The 13,392-nt window shown below is 46.1% G+C and overlaps 1 protein-coding gene across 3 annotated transcripts in view; it reads left to right on the top strand.

Moving 5' to 3' along the window:
• ARHGEF9 (Cdc42 guanine nucleotide exchange factor 9) overlaps nucleotides 1-13,137 on the top strand; it is a 202,926-nt gene extending 189,789 nt beyond the window's left edge. For all 3 annotated transcript variants that reach the window (XM_075573537.1, XM_075573538.1, XM_075573539.1), the window contains one exon: nucleotides 5,088-13,137. In XM_075573537.1, the coding sequence (XP_075429652.1) occupies nucleotides 5,088-5,272 (185 nt within the window). In that variant the 3' untranslated portion in view covers nucleotides 5,273-13,137. The remainder of the gene's footprint in view (nucleotides 1-5,087) is intronic.
• Nucleotides 13,138-13,392: the final 255 nt, after the last annotated feature.

The following is a 13,392-nucleotide window of genomic DNA, read 5'->3' as shown; positions in this document are numbered from 1 at the left end:
CACGTTACCGTGAGCTGAGTTACCGTTACACGTTACTGTGAGCTGAGTTACCGTTACACGTTACCGTGAGCTGCGTTACCGTTACCCGTTACCGTGAGCTGAGTTACCGTTACACGTTACTGTGAGCTGAGTTACCGTTACACGTTACCGTGAGCTGAGTTACCGTTACACGTTACCGTGAGCTGAGTTACCGTTACACGTTACCGTGAGCTGAGTTACCGTTACCCGTTACCGTGAGCTGAGTTACCGTTACCCGTTACCGTGAGCTGCGTTACCGTTACCCGTTACCGTGAGCTGAGTTACCGTTACACGTTACCGTGAGCTGAGACTTGGGAGAGGTTTTGATTTCCTCGCTGCTCCCTTTTGTCTGATGTTCAACAAGGGCTTGCACAGGCAGAGCCCCCCTTATCTCCTGCCCCCCTTCTCTTTATTGGCTCTCTGATAAGGACAGTGTGGGCTAAGGTTACAGAATCACCTGCTGATTAACAAACAGTTCCCCATTCAGAGACAGGGGAAACCCAATTTGTAGTGAATTTACAGCGATTTAGCATTAGCAGCGATATATATGCTTTTAGCCTGGTTAGATTTATATAAAGAAACCAATGAGATTGTTAATTAGTTTACAAACGGTTGTTTTTGGGGGTGGCTGCCTGGAATCCAGGCTAGAGCCGGATAAGCTGGCGTACTTCTTATTTTCACCTTCTTGATGTATTCACGGGCACTCAAACAGCCTGCAATCTGTATTCAGGGGGAATGCTCGGGCAGCTGCTCCCGTATAAGAACAGGAGGCATATGGCACACACATGTTCCAGAGCGAGGAGCTTGGCAGCACTGCTTGTATCAAATAAAACATTCATTTCCTCCTGGGAAAAGCAGGCACGGGGCAGGTTCGGAAGAGAATGCCCCAAATGTGTGGTGGAAAGTGTTTTTCTTATTGGTTAAGGCAGGAACCCCACCATTAAATGGCCGTTTAGGGTCTAGCCTCAGGATATATACGTACAGTATATACATATATACACATGTAAAACAGGAAGACACAGCACACAGAAGCGGAATATCCAGTAAATAGAATTAAAACACACACCCGCAACTGACAACTGAAAAAGATCAAATGCGCTCAGACCGCGTCACGGCGTGTCACGCACGAATGAGATGACGCACAACGAGATGACGTGAGATACACTACAGCTGGCAACAATACCTCGACGCGTTTCGCCCGTTCTCCCGTTACCGTGAGCTGAGTTACCGTTACACGTTACCGTGAGCTGAGTTACCGTGAGCTGAGTTACCGTTACACGTTACCGTGAGCTGAGTTACCGTGAGCTGAGTTACCGTTACACGTTACCGTGAGCTGAGTTACCGTTACCCGTTACCGTGAGCGGAGTTACCGTTACACGTTACCGTGAGCTGAGTTACCGTTACACGTTACCCTGAGCTGAGTTACCGTGAGCTGAGTTACCGTTACATGTTACCGTGAGCTGAGTTACACGTTACCGTGAGCTGAGTTACCGTTACACGTTACCGTGAGCTGAGTTACCGTGAGCTGAGTTACCGTTACATGTTACCGTGAGCTGAGTTACACGTTACCGTGAGCTGAGTTACCGTGAGCTGAGTTACCGTGAGCTGAGTTACCGTTACACGTTACCGTGAGCTGAGTAACCGTTACCCGTTACCGTGAGCTGAGTTACCGTTACCCGTTACCGTGAGCTGAGTTACCGTTACCCGTTACCGTGAGCTGAGTTACCGTTACACGTTACCGTGAGCTGAGTTACCGTTACACGTTACCGTGAGCTGAGTTACCGTTACACGTTACCGTGAGCTGAGTTACCGTGAGCTGAGTTACCGTTACACGTTACCGTGAGCTGCGTTACCGTTACACGTTACCGTGAGCTGAGTTACCGTTACCCGTTACCGTGAGCTGAGTTACCGTTACACGTTACCGTGAGCTGAGTTACCGTTACCCGTTACCGTGAGCTGGGTTACCGTTACCCGTTACCGTGAGCTGAGTAACCGTTACCCGTTACCGTGAGCTGCGTTACCGTTACCCGTTACCGTGAGCTGAGTTACCGTTACCCGTTACCGTGAGCTGAGTTACCGTTACACGTTACCGTGAGCTGAGTTACCGTTACACGTTACCGTGAGCTGAGTTACCGTTACACGTTACCGTGAGCTGAGTTACCGTTACACGTTACCGTGAGCTGAGTTACCGTGAGCTGAGTTACCGTTACCCGTTACCGTGAGGTGAGTTACCGTTACCCGTTACCGTGAGCTGAGTTACCATTACACGTTACCGTGAGCTGCGTTACCGTTACACGTTACCGTGAGCTGCGTTACACGTTACCGTGAGCTGAGTTACACGTTACCGTGAGCTGAGTTACCGTTACACGTTACCGTGAGCTGCGTTACCGTTACACGTTACCGTGAGCTGAGTTACCGTTACACGTTACCGTGAGCTGAGTAACCGTTACCCGTTACCGTGAGCTGAGTTACCGTTACCGTGAGCTGAGTTACCGTTACACGTTACCGTGAGCTGAGTTACCGTTACCCGTTACCGTGAGCTGGGTTACCGTTACCCGTTTCCGTGAGCTGCGTTACCGTTACACGTTACTGTGAGCTGAGTTACCGTTACACGTTACTGTGAGCTGAGTTACCGTTACACGTTACCGTGAGCTGAGTTACCGTTACACGTTACTGTGAGCTGAGTTACCGTTACACGTTACCGTGAGCTGAGTTACCGTTACACGTTACCGTGAGCTGAGTTACCGTTACACGTTACCGTGAGCTGAGTTACCGTTACACGTTACCGTGAGCTGAGTTACCGTTACACGTTACCGTGAGCTGAGTTACCGTTACACGTTACCGTGAGCTGAGACTTGGGAGAGGTTTTGATTTCCTCGCTGCTCCCTTTTGTCTGATGTTCAACAAGGGCTTTCACAGGCAGAGCCCCCCTTATCTCCTGCTCCCCTTCTCTTTATTGGCTCTCTGATTAGGACAACGTGGGCTAAGGTTACAGAATCACCTGCTGATTAACAAACAGTTCCCCATTCAGAGACAGGGGAAACCCAATTTGTAGTGAATTTACAGCGATTTAGCATTAGCAGCGATATATATGCTTTTAGCCTGGTTAGATTTATATAAAGAAACCAATGAGATTGTTAATTAGTTTACAAACGGTTGTTTTTGGGGGTGGCTGCCTGGAATCCAGGCTAGAGCCGGATAAGCTGGCGTACTTCTTATTTTCACCTTCTTGATGTATTCACGGGCACTCAAACAGCCTGCAATCTGTATTCAGGGGGAATGCTCGGGCAGCTGCTCCCGTATAAGAACAGGAGGCATATGGCGCACACATGTTCCAGAGCGAGGAGCTTGGCAGCACTGCTTGTATCAAATAAAACATTAATTTCCTCCTGGGAAAAGCAGGCACGGGGCAGGTTCGGAAGAGAATGCCCCAAATGTGTGGTGGAAAGTGTTTTTCTTATTGGTTAAGGCAGGAACCCCACCATTAAATGGCCGTTTAGGGTCTAGCCTCAGGATATATACGTACAGTATATACATATATACACATGTAAAACAGGAAGACACAGCACACAGAAGCGGAATATCCAGTAAATAGAATTAAAACACACACAACGTGTACCCGCAACTGACAACTGAAAAAGATCAAATGCGCTCAGACCGCGTCACGCACGAATGAGCTGACGCACAACGCGATGACGTGAGATACACTACAGCTGGCAACAATACCTCGACGCGTTTCGCCCGTTCTCCGTGCTTCATCACGAGGTAGCGTTGCAAAGAAGGACTCTCACCGGGCAATCAATTACTCAATCAATTAATCAGAGCTTAATACAGAAAAGACATCAACCAACCTAGTATAGAAACTAGTATAGTAATTAGCCTAGTATACAAAGTATATCGGTGTTAGCTGGGAAATCATTCCCGGGATGGAATACATATACAATTACGTTCAAACCCATATTCTATATTTCTATACAGTTATTGGGGTTTCACATGCACTTTCCTGGTTGTTATTATTGGTTACTTTTTATTTATCAAGGTCTTCCAATTTAGTGTATATATATATTCTTCACTTATCTATTATTAAATGTATATTTACCCATGTATTACGCATAATACATTCAAATAATTTTACATTCATACACATTTTATGAATGATATAGTCTTATTTATTAGTTTAATACTATGAAATGTAACGAGATCTTGCATCTTTGCACTTATTTCATTTATCGGAATCGTATCCTCCGCTGATGGATTCGTATTATGATGTTTAAAATCAACATCAGAAAATCAAACCACCACCACAGGAATAAATAAGACTATATAATTCATAAAATGTGTATAAGTGAATCATTATTGTGTGTTTGTGTAAATGTGCCTTTGTTTTTGTGCGTTAGTGTGTCTGTGTGTATATATTCAAGCTCATTCCCCTCCCCCTTGATTGAATCAGGGGGTCTCTGTAGCAGAACCGCACTCATTTCAGTTCTGGAGACCCCCAGCTTCCGAAGATACTTACCACCGTAGTAAGTGCTGGTAGCCACTACGCTCGATAGCTGGGGCTCACGTAATGGCCGCTGTTCAAAGTTCCCGCGGGCCAATAGGAAGCCGTGATGTCATCGGTGCGGCTTCCTATTGCCCTGCGTGACGCGGGAGCTTTAAACTTTAAAGCCCAGCTTGCTCAGCTGGAGCGGCTACTGCGGAGGTCTGTATCTCCAGAAGCTTTTTTTGTTCAGGTGGCTCAATCAGTGGCAGCCACTTGTGCTGAAGCAGGGATTTCCTGGAAACCTGACCTGTTGGTGGCCCTTGAGGACTGGAGTTGCCCCCCGAGCTATGTCATAATCTTACTGCTCAGTTTTCTATGGGCGATTACGTCCTGCTCTTCTGTGGGATGCCACGTCCCCTGCTCCCTGCCACGGAGCGATCACACGATGGCTTTGCATGGTCACGAGTGTCCGAGCCACTCCAAAGGGTTAATACTCTGCGCCTCCACCTCGTTTTTCTTAGGGCAATATGAGCGTTGGCAGCTGGGTTTCTGATTGGTCCTTGTGTGTGTTTTTTTTTCTCCGCAGCGGGCGTGAGCTGCCGGGCGATCCCTCCTGCGTACCCTCCCCCACAGGAGCCGGGAACCATCCAAGGACAGTATATGGTGACTGATGGCATATCCCAACCACAGGTTTTCGAGTTCACTGAACCCAGGAGAAGTCAGTCGCCGTTCTGGCAAAACTTCAGCAGGTTAACGCCGTTCAAAAAATAATACAGAGATATAGATATATATATATTGAGCAAGGAGAATTCAAATAAAAAAAAGAAATTATATTTATAGATGGACCTTTTTTCGGAGAAGCACTGTTGCCAACTAAACTACGAAAGGACCAAAACAAAAAAAAGACAGGAAAATGAACATAAAAAACATTTTTTTTCCTTAAAAAGATTTCTTTTTTTTTTTTTCTTTCTTTTTTCGTCGTACATCAGGAACGCCTCGGCTTGGGGAGGCGCCGCCGGACTCGCTCTCACTTTCTCTCTCGCTGTAGAGTTCATTTCGTGGCCACGTAGATGACACGTGGCGTCTCTACGGGACTCCCCTCGCTGTCCGTGGCAGTGACCGCCAACAGTTCCGTTTTTGGGTTTTAATTGACCGGTTTCAGCAAAGTTGCACATTTTGGTTAAAGGAGCAGCCCCTCGAAAAAAAAGAAAAAGGGAAGAAAAGAAAAAACAACTTATCCCAGTGGGATGAGGCGAGGCGTTTTATTTCCCCGTTCTCCGTAGAAATCACACGTTCTCAACACCCGCAGCACACGTGAGGCTTTCAACGCATCGCAAGTCCCTCCGGCACTGGCCGGGTTAACCACATCAGCCGCCTTTGTCTCACTTCACTTGAGCGTCCAAAAACCGGCAGCCATTTTTAAAGCGGTCGAATTTACAAGCAGAGTTCTGCTGCACAAAAACCGAAAGGGAAATGCCGCGGAGTGAAGCGCGGGAAAAGCTCGTTTTAAGGTTAGATCAGCTAAAAAAAGAAAGGATGCGCAGATTTGGAAACGGAGCCGCGGGACTGCACCTTTATCTGCTTGTGTATTTTCTACCTGCTCTCTTCTTGTGTGTGTTTCTGTGTGTGTGTTAGTGCAGAGGGTAACACAACGCAGGCTCTACAGAAACATTACACTCACCCGCTGGCCTGCGGACTGCTGAGCTGCGCGCTCTGTAGTACACGGTGCTGTACTGCGCGCTCTGTAGTACACGGTGCTGTACTGCGCGCTCTGTAGTACACGGTGCTGTACTGTATAGTATTTCTATTGCTTTCTCTGTTTCGTAGATGTTGTGGGATTAGGGAGGAGAGGACGTAAACAGGGATTGTTAAATCTTTATTCTGGGGTGTGCTCTTCCTCTTCTGGTTTTATTTTCTCCCCCCTCTCCCCCCCCCTCCCTGTATGGGGTTGTTAGGAAACCAGCAAAAATCGCTTTTCTTTTATCCCGTCTTACTAACAGACTAGTGAAGTCCGCTGCAGAATAGCCCCACAACCCCGTATGAGGGAATCCCCATACGCTGCAGCCTGATTTCTGGAGCGGAGACGTGCAGGTTATGCCCACCGCCACTGGTGGGCAGTATGACCCGGCCACACTACTGAAGGAAACTTTTCTTATCACAGTGGCAATAATTTCTGTAGTGTGAAATCCCTTCGGCATTACATGTACCGTGCAGAGAGGGAGGTGCAGCACAGAGCCGTACACACTGTCAGCCACGCTCGGCTCCTGGCCTCAGGTGTAAATATCTGCCATCCCTTCCACACATATAACATATCAATTCACTTAACCCACACTCCCCACATCTGGAAATTACCTTAATATTCCTCTCCTCCCTCCCTTTGCCCCTATCGCCCTCTCTTATTCTTCCTCTATCGCACTCTCCCTCCCAAGCTTGCGGACGCCCTCTTTCTCTCGCCCGTTTTTACGATGCTCTGAAGCAGTGTTCCCCATACTTGGCAATATTTAAGCTCCGTTCATTTGAAGAAGGCTTCAGTCTTCCTTGGTAAAGGGACGGCCTCGTGTATGTATGTCTTTATTTATAGCGCGCCCACTGTGTACTCAGATCTTTACAAAGACGATACAGAACAAGGAATTATAATACAATAAGTGCCAGAAAGTCAGACATTAAAGCTGCAGTTTAGTCTTTTTTTTATTTTTATTTATTTTTTTACTTCAATAGTTTCATGTGGGCAATCTCTAATTACCTAAAGAACTGTATAGCTGCAGGTCAATTCGTTCTCCATGTATTGATCGGCGAAATTTGGTGACATCATTAGTGAAGGGATAAGTTTTTCATCTGCTTCTGTCAGTCAGTGGAAGCTCATGAATATTCATGAGCACTAGTGCACTGACATGTGCTAGAGGGAGGGCAGGGCTGACAAAGGGGTGTGCCAGGGCTTGTGACAGGACATGAAGGGGCAGTGCCTTAGCAAATGCTTGTTAAAATAGAATACAAGAAAATTGGTCTTTCAAAGTTGTTTTTTTAAAAACAGAAAATGCTAAAAGTATTTTTTCTTACTACAGAACTGATTTATTAAAAAAAAACCACACATGCAGGATATTGACTGAACTGCAGCTTTAAGAAAGGAAATCTCTGCCCCGCAGAGCTTACAGTCTAAGTGGTATGTTGGGAGACTCACAGAGACAGCAGGTGCGGGAATAAGTGCAGTAAATGGCCGTATATTATAGTATATTAAACAGAGGCATGCCAAATGGGTTCCACAAGGCATTTCTCTTCCGTTACACTGCAGACTAAGAATTATTTATCCCTATCCTCCTGTTATCCTGCTACACCGCATCACTAGCTGGTCACACTCGCATCTCATAGATCAGAGGTTCCCCGCCTTTTCTACACTGCTCCCCCAGCTAGAAATATTTGTCCTGTGAACCCCTAATTAATCAATCTTATTGCTGACTCCTCAGACTCTCACTAACAGACCTGTGTGACCGATCCCGGACAGTGTGGTGTCCTGAGCTCGTGTGGGGAACACGCTTAATAATCCCCCAAACTGCCCCTCACTGTGTGCAGGCAGCATTGGGGGTATCGCTGTCCCCCTCTGCGGGAGCTTCCAAAGTCACGCCCCACAATGCTTTGCTGCTGTGAATGTAAGGCATTGTGGGGAGCGAGTTTGGAAGCACCTGCTGCAAATGGCAGCGATTTCCCCCCTCACCCTAAGGTGCATTTTGGGGTAATGCTAAGTGCGCAGTCCCCCCCACGGGCTCAGGACCCCGCCATACTGCCTGGGAGACGCCAGTACCGATTTCTTTGGACGAACCCCTCTGAGGCGCCTCCCGCACCCCCCTGTTGGAAATCACTGGATCATTAAATGATCCTTCTGCCATGTGTTCTAGAACTGGCGGTGTACAGATCGCGCACTAATGACCAGCAGGAGACCGACGTGGTTTTAGTTAACCCATGAGGGTTGAAGGTGCATCCACTCTTACCAGTGGCAACAAAATAGGCTGCGCTGATCACACTGCTGGTCCTTCAGGTCACACCGAGATGACCATATACATTTTGTGTGCCCCACGTTAAAGATGGCTGCTTCTGTGATGTCGTCTTTCCTCCATAAACCACACTCAAATATTATCAGGAGTGAGAGTCGGGGGCGAGAAGGTTTTCTTGAAATATAGGGTAGCTCTGGTGAATAGTTGCATTTTTTTTTTTTTTAAACCGCAAAATGATGAAATACAGACAAATATTTGTCAAAGTGCTATTAAAAAGTAGTACTGTGTCTGATGCAGAAAAGCACAATCTAAAAAAATGTAAGAAAGCCATTCGGATAGGCCGAGGTTTTTATAAAATATTAATCACCCAGCTATTTATCTGCATTTCTTCTTAGAAATCATATTCTATCATTATGCCGGGAAATAAATATTCTGTTTACGAGCCATTTGTTTGATTAAGTTAGTTAGAAACAAAAAAGGTGTATTTATCGCATACTTCCAGTTACAAATCCTGCACACGGTTCAGAAAGTCCCACGGGCTGCAATGCATGGGTTTTCCCCGCAAATATTGTAGCGTTTTTATGGCCACGTTTTGCAGTCAGGATCCGGAGAAATAGACATTTAAACCGTTGAAAACAGAAAAGAGCACGAGAGATTTAAAAGGCAAAATGAAGTGTCTTTGAATAGATTGCCATGGCTTGCACAGGCCACGCTGGTCTCTTTTTGCATATTTATGGTTACTTTAAAGCAGGGGCGGCCAACTCCAGTCCTCAAGGGCCACCAACAGGTCAGGATATCACTGCTTCACCACCCGTGCGTAAGCAGGGATATCCTGAAAACCTGGCCTGTTGGTGACCCTTGAGAACTGTAGTTGTCCGCCCCTGGTATAAAGAATACCTTCTTTCAGGGATGGTTTATTTTTTATTTTTAAACCTGATGCTTTGTTCAGGAGATATGCGCAGCTGGAATGTTAAGTGTCCGGGAAGTTAAAATGGAGGTCTCCCCAGAGCAGTCAGAGGTGGCCATTTATAAAGTAATAATAATGCTCAGGGTTGAGATATAACGTGATACGAGTTGAACTCTGACTTCCTGTATGTCTCTGCAATGCATACATTGGTTAAACTTTATCATCGCCTCATATATGAATTTAGGGACCAGAATAATAAAATAAAAAGAAGCTTTGATCTCTGCAATGAAGTAAAAAAAGGAAACACCAGCGAAAACAAAGAGGGAATGAATCACAAAGGGGGTTGTTGTTTTTTTAGCAGAAACTTGTAAGAGGGAATGCACCTTTTCCTAATAAACCGGACCATTTGGTTTTCACATGCTTTGATAAAATCGCCGGTCCAGCCATGCCACGGCATCAAAACAATATGCGTATGTTGTAGTTTATAAAGGTTTTCAGGATATCCCAGCTTCAGCACAGGCGGTGCAGTCTTCGATTGGGCCACTGATTGAGCCACTTGTGCTGAAGCAGGGATATCCTAAAAACCTGACCTGTTGGTGGCTCTAGGACTGCAGTTGGCAGCACCCGCTTACTGTAAATGTGCCAAAATAAGATTGTGCCATACAGAATGCGTACGCGCGCACTCTGGGGGGTTACGTTCCCTGTGCCCGGCTCCGCTTTGAGAAATCGCACTTTATTTTTATTTTTTAGCAGCTCCGCCCTTTTTTAGTGATGGATTTACGCCTGAATAAAGTGCACCGGTGATAAAAGTTCATTATCGCGAGGACAATATACTGTATATTATAATCTTTTAGTATGGAGATTTGTAGCCAATCCTGGTGCTATCCTTAAGCACAGTTCACGTTGAGCTGCAGGAATCCCTAAAACATTGTAACTTTGGGCTTTAAAGCCACAATCCGGGCTGGTTTCCATTTTTTTAGCGTGTCCTTTTCCCCCTTTCTAACGCTGATGACATATAAGCGTTTGAAATAAGGTTAAAATGAAGCTCTCCCCGGAGCCTGGTAAATTTCAGACACTAGAGATTAGGAAAATCCAGATTTTTAACACAAAAAATAAAAATTAAAACAAAAAGAGCAGGACCTGCCCACGTGGCAAGATACGAAAATGATCTGATTTAACCAAATAGGCGTATGGAGGCGATCGTTACTTGGATCAATCGTTTGACTCTTGTCACCGTCCTGGGAGAGCAAATAGAAAATAGAAACACAAGATTTGAGTTCATCAGGTTCCACCATTTAGGAGCCGTGACTATTAAAGTTTCCCGGCTGCAAAACGGGGACAAAATTTGATGCAAAACAAAATATGCACCCGATTTATTCAAGTAAAAAATGTCACTGCGTGCGACTTATTTACTTCTATAAATCTGGGTCGGTTTATTGTTTCCATGTGTCCTTTTGTCTCTGAAATGGATGTTGTGAGAGGTGCCCCCACACTGCTTATAAAAGGTTTTTTTTTGTGGTGATGTGGGATTTGGGGTATGTTACAGGAGGCGCTATCCCAACCTGCCTCAAAAAAATACCTCCCAGCTCCGCACACAAAACGTGATGTTACTACGAGCGTGACGCGCCATTAAGTGCGTCAGCATCGGCTTTCCATGAGGGGCGGTGGGACAGCATCAGGCCCGCTCACCCTGGCTGCTACGCGACGTGCGTGCGCACTTGCGTCACTCTTTAATGTTTCGTTAAATTATAAACGGCCCCCGGCGGCGAAGTATGGCGTTGTCGCCGCTGCACTTGAGGGAGACAACTGAAATTGTAATTTCAAGCGCCAGCCGCGTCACGCGTTCTTCCCCAGCCAATAAAATCACACACACACACAGTTTTTGTTTTTATTGCATGGATGGCGGAGGATATGGAAGTCGCGTCATTCAGCCTGCGCACATCGCCCAGCAGACAGGCGCGCGGACGCACGCACGCCACATCGTGCAGTAGGCGAAGGTTTCTACATACTGTTAATAGCAGCAAAAATCCTGCACGGGTCAATGGAAACACTTTATTAATTCACGTGCCATGAGGCGTCACCCCATCCCATGTAGGGTCTGCTCACCTGTGGCTGCCTGGGTGCTGGCCCAAATCCACCCAAAGACTCGCTGTGTCTGTGCCAAAGCCGCCTGGCGCCCTCTCGCGTGTCGGGCGTAGTGCCGATGATGCTTATTGAACACACCCAGCAATCTTTTGGCTCCATTGCTCCCTCCCCGCGGAGTGATGAGCTGCCGGAGACATGGACAGACTGTCGGGAGTGTGGGGTATTATCTGAGGCTAAATCTCTGCGGCACGGAGGCCTGCAGGGGCATCCCGAAGCCTGCAGGGGCATCCCGAAGCCTGCAGGGGCATCCCGAAGCCCGCAGGGGCATCCCGAAGCCTTTTCATATCCCCTAGCTTGTATTTTTTTTTTAATCAATGTTCACACACATGTGCCATACAGTAGGACAGCAGAAGGGAAGGGGCTGAGGGATGAGAAGCAGGTCTCACGCTCATCCCCACGTGTATGCTTTCTTACAATTAGTCAATATACTGTACCCTGTGCTTGTTCCGAACCGAATCCAGACGTGCTTAAGGCTCCCATACAAAAACCCACGATGCATTGTCCGAGGACCCTCATCTTACTTGGCTGTCTCCATGCTGGTTTTCTGCTTTCTATTGCCAATGTCCACGTTTCGGCAGCACAGGTCATGTCTATAAAAGAATGAGAGGAGGACAGAGGCACCGCGTGCGTAGAAAGTAAGAAGTGCTCGTGTTGTAGGCCCCCTCTGGCTGAGAAGAGGTTGAATGTCCTGTCCTAAGAGTGGGTGCACCTTCAGATGGCTGACCTCTGTATATACCCCCAAAATCACAGCTCCCTTCAAAATGAAACATCTCCCACCTTGGATTCACCGCACCCTTTGTAAATATGAGGATTACACAGGAGAACATTGGAATAATTTTCTTTCTGTTACCGGATGGGGAACATCCCCTGTATTATTGATTCTTGTGCTCGTGATTTGTTTAGTTTTTTTTTTTTTTTTTCATTTTATTTTTCACACGTTTCTGTTCTATAAAATGCTCAGATATATTTTATTTGCAGCTACATTTCAGGGAACCTGTAATCTCTCTTAGCTACAGTAAGTTCTGCATGATATCAGAATTGTTTTTTGTTTGATCAAAAAGAAACGCAGGAAAATCTCCGCGGATCCGAATCATTGTGAAGTTTAGCGGGAAGCGAAACAAGATGCTATTTACTTCTTGTTCCAAGCCAAAAAAAAAAAACCTGGACTTCAATGCTTGGGGTTTATTCAAAGTAAGAACAAAGAGGTTTGTTATTTGAGCTGCTGTTTCCAAATTTTTTTGTCTTTTTTTTTTTTTTGGTTTTGTTTTGTTTATAATGGGTTGTTTGGCGAGAACAAACAAGTGTAAAAGTTTTTTGTGTAAAGGGGGGGGGGGGGTGTTTTAAAAAAGAGTGTAACACTGAGCCTTATGAGAAAAAAAAATATTTATGGAGATAAATAAAAAAAAAAAAAGAAGTGGAAAAAGGCATTTTTAAAGTATTTTTAAATATTTTATTTATGTAAAAACAAAAAAGTGTTGGATCTGAAAACATTATGTGCATCCTGAACTGTTTTCTAAGTGTCACTAATAGCCCAGTGTCAATGCCTAGGCCTCTGTTTTGTACAAAATAAACTGTTTGTTCCTCTGTTATGTACCTCACGACGGTTACAGCGACTGTCTGTCACTTCTGCTTCCAGCCGGTGAGGGGAGCAGACGTTCCGCGTGGGACCTTGCAGTGGGAATGTCCACTCCCAGAGCAGGCGAAGCGCGTTACTACCGCAGGGGACGGCATTGTTAGCCGGGCTTTCTGCCCATGAAGCGAGTCGGTACAAATTAGCCAAGTTTCTGATTGCAGGTCCCAGGGTGCAGACTGAACACATCAGGGAAGAACCGCAGATGTATTCACGGAGAGCC

Source organism: Ascaphus truei, chromosome 16 (assembly GCF_040206685.1).
Source record: "Ascaphus truei isolate aAscTru1 chromosome 16, aAscTru1.hap1, whole genome shotgun sequence".
NCBI lineage: Eukaryota > Metazoa > Chordata > Amphibia > Anura > Ascaphidae > Ascaphus > Ascaphus truei.
Note: the sequence above shows the minus strand (reverse complement) of the source record. Positions and strands in the feature narration are given on the sequence as shown.